The sequence below is a fragment of the Odontesthes bonariensis genome, chromosome 17, assembly GCF_027942865.1.
Source record: "Odontesthes bonariensis isolate fOdoBon6 chromosome 17, fOdoBon6.hap1, whole genome shotgun sequence".
NCBI classification, from domain to species: Eukaryota; Metazoa; Chordata; class Actinopteri; order Atheriniformes; family Atherinopsidae; genus Odontesthes; species Odontesthes bonariensis.
The window spans coordinates 12,002,033-12,012,464 of NC_134522.1; the positions used below are offsets into that span (position 1 = coordinate 12,002,033).

A 10,432-nucleotide genomic window follows, 5' to 3' on the forward strand; every position below is an offset into this window, starting at 1 on the left:
CAACTAAGCATTTGACATTAACAGATTCCATATTTAAAAGAGTAATTTCCATTGCCTTGTGTACAAATTGTGCTCTACAAATAAAATTGCCTTGCCTTGCCTAATTAAGTAATTCATTTGTTGCATAGAAAATCTAAAGAGATATATTACTTGTTTCAAGGGAAAACTACTGGCGTTTTGTCGTTACAGTATTGCTGTCCTCTGTGCTGTTTGTTAACCCTGTTTTCCAGCTTTTTCCAAGTTATTGAAGATTGCAAATAATAATACGACATAAAAGCTTCTCTCAAAAAAGCAAACTAATACTATTAGCATTTGGAAAGTTAATTGGAAAAAAAAGTTTATTGCTCTTTTTTAAGTTTAAAAGAAACACAAACTCGTTCATTTGGGTGTCAGAAAAGTAATGGGTCAAACCACTCTCACCAGCTTCCTTTTTAGCTCTGGTAAACCAAATGCATCCTACTCCATGCTACCTCATGCGTGTAACCACTGATATAAGTAGTTTTAAGTGTTGTTAGCTATCAACCCGCACTGTTATTGAGGTACTAGGAAGTGTGGGAAATTTGCTGTTAACACATGAAAATGTATGGTGTATGTGCCCTGTTTTTTCCAGCTTCAGTAGGGACAGATCATGGCTCAAATATGCTGAAAAGAGGTATAAAAGAGACGAAGTAAAGTACAGTTTAGGATTGAACTTTGGGACTTTAATGAAAGAAAAGGGTTCTTAATGCAGGTCTACCCTGTGCTTTTCTTTGTTTAGGTGTAGCTCCTCTTGCTATTTATACACAACTACGGGGGTGAGAGGATAAATTTTAAATGAAGTTAGACACAGTCTTCCCTCTCCTCTGGCTCGTCCTCATTTCTCCTCAAAATATTCCCACTTTCCTAACTTGATCTTTTTTCCTTCTTAAGGGTGAATCTTGTATAGTATAACCTGACAAAACATGTTATTAAGAGGGGGAAGCAGGGTAAGTCGGCTCTGAAATTCAGCCGGATTCCCAGAGGCGTTTAGAAAGGAGGGGACCGGATGCACCGACATGGAGAGAGGAACTGGAATACAAACAAGAAGGGAAATAATCTGCTTATTTTTCAAATTCCTGATTGTTTGACAACAGTGAGCAACACACCACAGCACGCGTGCTGAATCATTTACCACTCGGCAGGTGTCGGACAGGGTGATGATGTGATCCTCAGCTCTAATGTTGAATTATTACAGTACTTGAGTGATGCATATCTTTTTTCATATGTTTTTTGTAATTATTACAGACTCGCAAAAATGTCCACCATTCATTACGATATCATTTTAAATGTAGCACACATGACAAACATACAGCTGGGATGTACAGTTTATATTGTGTCAAGTGAAAACAATGGAGGAGTACATGTATGTTTGCAAAAGTTTTAAGATTCACCAAAAAGATACCGGGCTGACAGAACCTGACACTCATCTCAATGTGATGAGTTTGCAGGTACCTGCCGTCTCCCGTCAGCACGCTGTCACTAATGTTCAGAGGCAGATCTCGACATGCTGCCCGGGCTCCTTCAGGTAACGGGCACCCTTTCCATCCCGAGAGCTGCTGTGTCAGCCGAACCGGGGACATTTCTTTTTTTTCCGAGTATTTCAGTTTTTCCTCTCCTGCTGCCACAGAAAAAAGGATCAGCTCAGATAAAAGCTGCCACGCAGTAACAGAATTACGGGCTGATTTGAGAGCAGTGGTTCCCAATTGACATTCATGCCACTGATTGCAAGCATGAGGCTCTCAGGTCACTGAGCACATGAGTGGAATAAAGGGAAAGGAATGTGTGCTCTTTTTTTTGTACATATTTAAATATGCTTTTATGCAAACCCTCAAGGCAAATTTATGTCATTGTTTTGTGATAAGCACAGCCACTGGCTGGTTACATCATCGTTGCAGGATAGCACAAGTAAGAGCAGTTTCAATCGTACTCGCACTATTAACAAAAAAGCTGCCCTAATATGAGAATGGCAAACCGTCCTTGATTCTTGGAAAGGAGGCTCGTCTCATGGTGAAGTTGTTACTGCTGCTGGGAGATGGTCGGCAAGGAAACAAGGAATTGCACTACTGATTACTTAGAAATCAGCTCTCCTGGTGGTCCTCTTCCTCTTTCCCTCCTGCTGAGCAGCTTGATTGAGTTCACAGCTGAGGAGGCCAATTTGGTGCCCAAGGAGAGAGCTGAGCTTTAAAAGCAAAATAGACGTGGGAATGTATCATAGGGGTATAGATACAAAAAGTGATGCCTTAGGAAGAAAATGGAGATAAGTGTGTTGAGGTCAAAACAGGGAGACATACAGGACTGAGGAAAAAACAACACCTGCAACAACAAAATTACATAAAGCTGGAAATCAAATTTACCAATGAACTTGTGATGGTGTTAAGCAGTTAGTCGTCTCTGACTCTCACAGTGAGGTGTAAGTGAATAACTTAAGCTAATACCAGAGAATCTGGCAATTCAGGGCTTCCCCTACAGTTGTGGGATACAACACCTCTGTCACGAAAAGAAGACTCTTTCTGAGCCCAAAGATGCCATCAGAAGCCACCAAAAATGTCTAGCCAGAATGTAGGGTGATATTTTTATATTCTCAAATATGTGATGAACAAACACACTCAAAAAAAAAAAATGAGAGTGTTTGATTTTCTCTGAGTTACATTTTTGAAGGATTTGCATGTGGTGTATTGTTTGCGTAGCATTTACAAAGCAAATGTTGTAACACTAGAGAGCTACCAGTAAGAGATCAGTTATTACTTACATAGTGCAACAATGAAGCTAACTCTGAATTTGTCTGTCATCTTTTTTTTTGTTTTTGTTTTTTTTCTCTGGAATCTCTCCAGCAGAAAAATCCGGTCTGGTCTTAATTCTTATCTTGTGTCTCTTTTCTTCTCGTTGTCCTCGGTCACTTCACTGCATCTGTCACAGTGTTTAGTTATTTTTATTATTATTATTATTATTATTATTATTATTATTATCATGGCAATCTATCTAGTTGTATGTCAGCCCCCGGGTTTTGCAGGTTCACAAATATGCATAACAAGGTTCAATGTTCTTCAAAGCTAGTCAAAGCACATATTCTAAGGTTCACAAACTTCTCTAGTGTTGTTTAAAGCACCAACAAGCTTGCTCGAAAATCTTATCTTTATAGTGGGCAGAAATTTAATTCATTGTGAACACTAAATACAGTAGAATTGAATATGAATATCTATATATGTTAAAGAATGAAGTGAGACAAAAAGAGATTGAATTAGATGCTTCAGTTGACATTATACCCAAAGACAAGCACCACCATGTGTAATTACTGCTGAAACTGTTTCTTAGATGGATGAGTAATAACAAATAAAGGACCTAATCATTTAAAATATGTAAAATGTTGTAGGTAAAATGAGCATTTTTTTCTGGTTTAGGCAATGAAGAATTGTACATCTCTTATCAAACTTGTTTTTTGTGTTTGTATCTTCTGTAGGAGAGGTTTGAAGCATTATTCAGGAGCTACGATGAACAGACGACTTTCCAGATGTTCAAAAGCTTTAGGAGAGTCCGGATCAACTTCAGCACCCCAGAGGCAGCGGCCCGCGCTCGCATTGAGCTGCACGAATCAGAGTTCAACGGCACGAAGCTAAAACTTTACTTTGCTCAAGTGAGTGTCTGGGAAATGGTACGAGGAAGGGGCTAATCTGAGGAAGAGCATTTTTTATTATATTCTCTCCAACATTCAGACTCACGAACAAACAAAAAACTGGACAACAGAGGAGGAGAAGGAGGTTGGCTCTGACTCACCTTCCTGCTCCTCTCAATTTTTTATTTTATTTAGTGAGGCTTGTTTCTCTGAGCCACACTTGGCTGCTTCTTCAACTCACAAACCCTCCTGTCAGAACCCATCAGTCATACAGTACAACACAGAAACACATTTGTGATTTCTCTTCCATAGCTGTGTGTACGTGTCCGCCAGTATTTAGCCTGTGGGGAGAGCGAGGTGAAGAAAAACAAAGTGGTATATTGCAGGAAGAGCAAAGGGGCATGTCTTCAAAACTGAAAAAAACTGTTTTTTATATTTCACTCATTCATTGATATCAATAAAAGCGGGGCTTTTGATAAAAGTGCACGGAACCAGAAAGCTACTAAGACTGAATCGTTTCAGCAGAAGTGAATTGGCCATATTTTAGTGTTTATTTACAAAATAAAAAATATTCAGCTCAGTTTAAGCATAGCTGACATTGACATGCTTTTTGTCCCCTGGGAATATTAGTGTCAACTTGATTGAAATCGATGCTTTCATTTACACAAATGCATCATCAGTCATGACCCCTGCGGCACCTCTTTGTACTTTGATGTAAGAGGATTAAGGATTTTAGAGCTCAGACAAAGGCCACTTGTAGGCATTGTAGTTGCAGCAATTGGTAGCTATCAAAATGCCAAAATCCCTTCATGGGAATGAGTCTCCAATTTGACACTAAAAGACTGTAACTGTGACTTTTCTTGTGAATAACTTGCACAATGGCATATGGAAAAAGGCACAAGAACTTCCCCACATTTATAGATCTTTGCATTAAAGATGCAACTACTCATGTTTAAAATGTATTTGCTGTATTTGTAACTATGTTTGTGGACAGTATAGCATGATGTTGACACTATGCACATATAAAACCAGTGACAAAGGAGACTATTATGCAGAAAATAAACTGCAGCCTCTTATCAATTTTCCTCTCACCCTCCGATAGATCCAGAATGGTGAAGAGGACATTGACAAGTCGTATCTGGCACCTCCTCAGCCGGTTAAACAGTTTCTGATCTCGCCACCTGCCTCGCCACCTGTGGGCTGGAGCCAGAGCGATGACGCAACACCTGTCATCAACTACGACCTGCTCTGTGCTGTAGCCAAGCTAGGACCAGGTTGGTACTCTCCTTCAACTGACTTAATGAAAATATGTTAATGTGAACAACAGAGGGAAACGAGTGAAGGTGTCTAATTTAAGTCAGTGATCTATGAACAGTGACCTAGATAACAGGAAATAATTTCATAGAGAAGGTCTAATTTACCAAATTTCTAAGCCTGCCATGGCATTTTAAAGTAGATTTTTCTATGTGAAATCAGCACTTCCGGCTGAGCCGTGTTGCTCAGCGCATGCATTTTGTCAGGATTGTCAGTATTAGTGATAATAATAAAAGAAAAACCAACTTGAAGCTCATTGATCAAATCTGTTGTCATACACAACACTGACCAAGTGGTGGATCTAATTCACAGCATATTACCATGATTCCATATGAGGGTGTGATAATGCTGATGAGGTGGAAAGATGCTATTTCGGAAAAGCATGAAGAAAATTTCCACTTTGTTACAAACATACACACAAACACACACAGTCCGGCTCAGAGGACCACTTTCTGCCGTTGCCATAGGAAATCAAGGCATCAGGAAATAGCTTTGTTCCTGGCCTCACATCCTGCCATCTAAAATCAGATTAGGGCTGGGCTGCAGCACAGTGCACTGACTCCCTCTGTCAACTCCCTGCGGTAACAGCAGGACTCCATTCACTGTCCATCTCTGTGTTTGGCACCACTGTGAAATCCTACTAGACCAATTTCCTCCTCTGCCAACTCTCTGATCTCATCTCCATGGTAACTGCGATACAATCTTGCAAGTCTGTGTTTTCAATCTGAGTTTGTTGAGTGTGGCATCAGGACAAATAACAGGACTATTCCCAGAAAGGTCTCTTTGTTTTCTCTTGATTCGATGCTCCGAGTGCCGATCTTCGCCTGAACCAACAGAAAAACTTTTTGTCTTGTGCTGTCAATATTTTATGTTAGATATGGGGAGTCATTGTGCAGATATATTTTTAATAAGTCTTGCTTTCTTCTCTTTTTTTTTTTTCATCCGTCGTCTTCCCTTCAGGTGAAAAGTATGAACTCCATGCAGGCACCGAGTCCACCCCCAGCGTCGTCGTCCATGTGTGCGAGAGCGAAACGGAGGAGGACGAGGCGGCGAGGCCAAAGCAGCAGATTGTCCAGACAAGACGTCCAGACGGGCCCCCCAAGGTCTTCAACTAGAAGGGGCCCCTCCACCCACCCAACACCGGCGCGGCCCTCGACCGCCCTTTAAATCCGCAACACACCTGCCCTCTCTCTCTCGTCTCTGCACTCACAGAGAGCGTCGATGCCCCTCATTTCAGTTCAACAAGCAAAAACCAACCAACGAACATTGCTCGAAGACGGTGTGTTTGTGAGGAGCGTGGCGATTGAATGAGGCGGCTTGAAGGGAATGGATGAGAATCACACACACACACTCATCACATTCTGCGGACAGCGTGGGGAGCGGTGGGCATGCTTGCCTCCACCCCACCAACCCCCTCCCCCCTGTTTTCAACAAGAGGGGTGAAAATACCTGTCCCAACGCAGGCACCTGTCACTTGTCTCACACACACTCAGCTCTCATTGTTTGCCCTGCTCAGTAGCTTGCTTGCCAGTTAGCCTGTTGGCCGTACCTCTCCTTTCGTATCACAGTCATGTGTGCAGTAATCTTTACGTGCGGACTTGCAGCAACTCAAAGCAAAGACATTTTTTCATTTTCTTATTTTAAATTGTTTTCAGTCTGTCTATATATATATATATATACATACATATATATACTTAGATATACATTTTCTAATTTTCTTTTTAACACAAGTTCATATCTGCAGTTTGATGCTTCAGCTTGCATCGACATTGAGTGTGTGATGTTTCCACTCTTGTCTGCATGTATATACTGTATTGCGAAAAAATACGTACAGAAACACAAATACAAGTTATATGAAGAAAAAGGAACCTATTTAACATCAAAAAAAGCACGAAACGCCATATGTGAGTTGTGGTGGTTGTTTAGCTTTTAGTTTTTTCACTGCTTTTTGTCTTTTTCTTTTTTTTTCTTTTCGTTTGGAGAGGTGTTGTTTTTGGCTAAACTACTAGATGTGTAATCTTACTATGTATTTTATACCCCGACACTTTTTGCATGCCTACGTACTTCAGTAGATGAGGAGCTGAGGTGTTTTTTTTGTTTGTTTTCTATCGTTGTTTGTGATGACAGGGACACGCTGTGACGCATCTGACACGAGTGCATATTCCTGCACAGAGTTTAAAGTGACGTCTTTTTGGGAAACAAGCTGAACGGATTTTTGTAAGATTGACAGTTCATTCTTTAACTTTATGGCAAATTTGCATTTGCTGCTTTTGTGGAGATTTGATGGATCACGGACAGTTCACCCCCTCATTTCTTCAGAGTTTTGGATGTGTTTTTTTTTTTCAGATTCTATTTGTTGTACTCCACGTCTTTATTGTCTTGATTGCATCGTTTGATCAAGCCCACCCTCTATGTGTCAGGTTTCCTCTGAAACCAACACTGCTTGTTTTGCACTGAGAACTCTTTGATGTCTCCGGGCAATTGCGGGGCTCTTGACCGTCTCCTGCTGCGCACCTGAAGACTGCACTGCTTCTTGCTGTACATATGTCGAGAAAAGATTCCTTTAGATTTTGCAGTTTTTCTCAGAGAAAAAGGGAAAATTAGGTTGCCTCATGAGATACCAACTCATACACCAACCAAAGCATTCACTCACTTCTCATTGTCATTGCAGCATGAAATCGTTTTTCATAGTCAGACATTGATGTGGATGATCAAACTGAGCAGAGAGAAATAATATGTTTTCTCAACACAACTGCGGCGGTTACTTTTCTTACAGTTTATCCTTAAGTTAAAACCTAAACTTCTCCTATTTTGCATTCTTCATCTTTGGAAGCAACTTAACAGATGCTTGTAACTGGGCTTTTTGGGTGTCAGAGGTCAGTCTGAACCTTATTAATGTCATTAGGCTGCATGGATTCTAAAACTACTTTTTGCTATACAACAATATTAATACGCAAAAGACAAGTCTGTGTGCATGTGAGTATTTTACTCTGTGTTTTCTATGTTTCCTTCCTTCCTCATGAAAGTCTTTTTTGAGACAAAATAGGGAGCACATTCTTCAGTTCCTTTCGTGTGTATTTCTTTTCTTTTAGTTTGAGCTGAACACCTGGTTAGCCTTTTCACCAGCATATTGCAGTGAGTGAGACGCTCCACTTCAGTTTTGCTCGTGTGAACCTTTCAGGCCTTTTGAATCGGCGAGAGTGTACTTCTCGAAAGGTGTTGACGTGCCGTGCAGGTGGCGGGAATGACACAGCAGAACAAAAAAAAACAATGTCTCTTTTTTGTGTTTGTCCACAAGAAACATTCATCCTATCTTCTGAGAAAAGAAAAAAGTCCTATGAAATGCACCGTGTTGGCAGAGTGCTCATTTCTGTGGCACCGCGGGGAAAGTTGTCGCTGTCGTCGGAGCGGACAGCGTTTGGATGGATGATGATAAAGAGAAAGCAGCGGAGCAAGAGGAAACACGCTCGTGAAGATTTTTTTTACTCTGTGGTAATTGTGTTTCAAAGTGGTGCACTTTGTTCACATTTAAACAGAACATGTATATTTATGTACATAAAAAGTGTTTTGGGTTGTTATTTTTTTGTTGTTGCCGAATACGGTCCCAATGTGTGGTTTGTTATAGCTTCATTTGGCACTGTTGTAATGGAAACGAAAAAAAATCAAATAAAAAAAAAAAAGTGTAACGACAAGTCTTGAGGATGCTCGATCAAAACCAATTGTCATGGCGTTGTGTTCAGATTGGTCTCAGTTTGAATGTTGATTTTATTTCTGGGGGAACGTCTACTAAAAAGCTCAATACTACCGTTATAACTGTCATTGTTGTATTGTTTCTGTTGAAATCTAAATAACGTGTCTCGTATTGTAGGAATCCAGAAAACAAAGTAGCAAAACAAGCAATAATTTACAGTTCTATAATACCAGTATGTGTATTTTACATGTTCTGTACTTATTTCTCTGACATGGTCTCTGTCTCTGACAGTATCCACTTCTACTTGTGTCGTATAATAGTCATTTGTTTCACATCAAAAATGCATAAAGACTTATTCTTAAAAGCCATGTTTAGTGTTGTCTATTTTGGATGATTCGCTACTTTGGCAGCAACACTTTTGATTCAGAAACACAGAACAGCAAGCAAAAAAATGTCATATCCTGTTGGCTTAAGCAGAAAGTAATTGCAACAAATAGAACCCTGGCTGATGCAATATCCAACTGATATTATCGGCTGATGTTGCCAATACACTGGCATCTTTATCTTTGGTGATATAACAGGTCTCAGATGTCAGGAAGCAATTTTTCTGCAAAGAACTGTCAACAAAATATTAAAAATTAGTATTTTATTTGTGGTCATGTTCACTTTTTCCATTTAATTTTAGACCCTTAAGAAGATTTTTCATTTAACATGGTTTCCATTTTAAACTCAAATGTCCCACTCTAAGTAGTGGCCAATAAATCAATATCACAATTGTTTTAAATTTCAAAGGGCCTTAAATGAAGCACACAATATGTTCAGATTACTCGGTATTCCTCTGACAATGACTAGTTGGATGAATGCATGACAAAGTTGAACCACAATTATGGTTGTTTAGCTAAATGTTTTAAAACCCCCAAATCCTGTTGTTCATTTAAATCATAGACTGGCTGATACATGACAAGCATAAAACTTTCAAACTCCAAGAATGTGTCTTAAATAGATCTGACGTTAAATTAGATAGATAAAATATATACATATTTATCCATTCATCTATTTTAAATCCTCCACTTATTTGCTGTTTTCTTTTGTATTACACGTTTCATGACAGAGACACAAACTGTTTGAAACCCCATTAGTTTGGTATCGATTCAAGTTCTGCACAAAGCTTTAACATACACGTAAAAGCTTTGTTCAACACACTGACATGTGGTTTAATCTTGCTGTTTATTGGGGCCAAGCACTGTCACCTCAACACGGCAACGCATGTTTTCCCCAAGGACCCAACAGCAGTTAATATTCTGTCTGGTCAGTCCGATGGCAAAAGCTGCAAGGTTGAGTTAATGATTCTCTCAGTGAGCTACATTGTATGTGAAATTTATAGCGTGAATAGTGAGCTAGCCGTGCGGCAATATAACCTGCGTTTCAGAAGCCTTTTGAACTTTACTGCTGAAGCTTCATGCTCTCAGCCCCGAGGAGAAGACAGATGGCTGCTTTGTGAGTCCAGTTATATTAGATTTCTCTTATCCATTTCCTGTATGATTACACGAAGGAAGAAACAACAACAAAGCCAAAACACGCGGCCTGCCCATATCTCCGATGTCACAAAAGGATGTTGTACAAGCACAGGTTTCTTTTCTCAATTTGGGAAATTTATCCATCCACACAGCTGAAACCTCTGCATGTTTAAAACAGAAGCACACGTGATCTAAGGTAAAACATCACCTGTGTCACTGCTGACTCAGAAGTAAAACAAAGAGTGCCTTCAGGTAGTGAGGACTAGACAACAGCTGGGACAT

The 10,432-nt window shown here is 39.9% G+C and overlaps 1 protein-coding gene across 3 annotated transcripts in view; it reads left to right on the forward strand.

Annotated features, from left to right (window-relative positions):
• The window catches only part of rcan3 (regulator of calcineurin 3), a 39,006-nt gene extending 30,005 nt beyond the window's left edge, over window positions 1–9,001 (forward strand). For all 3 annotated transcript variants that reach the window (XM_075447722.1, XM_075447723.1, XM_075447724.1), the window contains 3 exons: window positions 3,476–3,649; window positions 4,731–4,902; window positions 5,903–9,001. In XM_075447722.1, coding sequence (XP_075303837.1) covers window positions 3,476–3,649; window positions 4,731–4,902; window positions 5,903–6,057 — 501 coding nt within the window. In that variant the 3' untranslated portion in view covers window positions 6,058–9,001. The remainder of the gene's footprint in view (window positions 1–3,475; window positions 3,650–4,730; window positions 4,903–5,902) is intronic.
• Window positions 9,002–10,432: the final 1,431 nt, after the last annotated feature.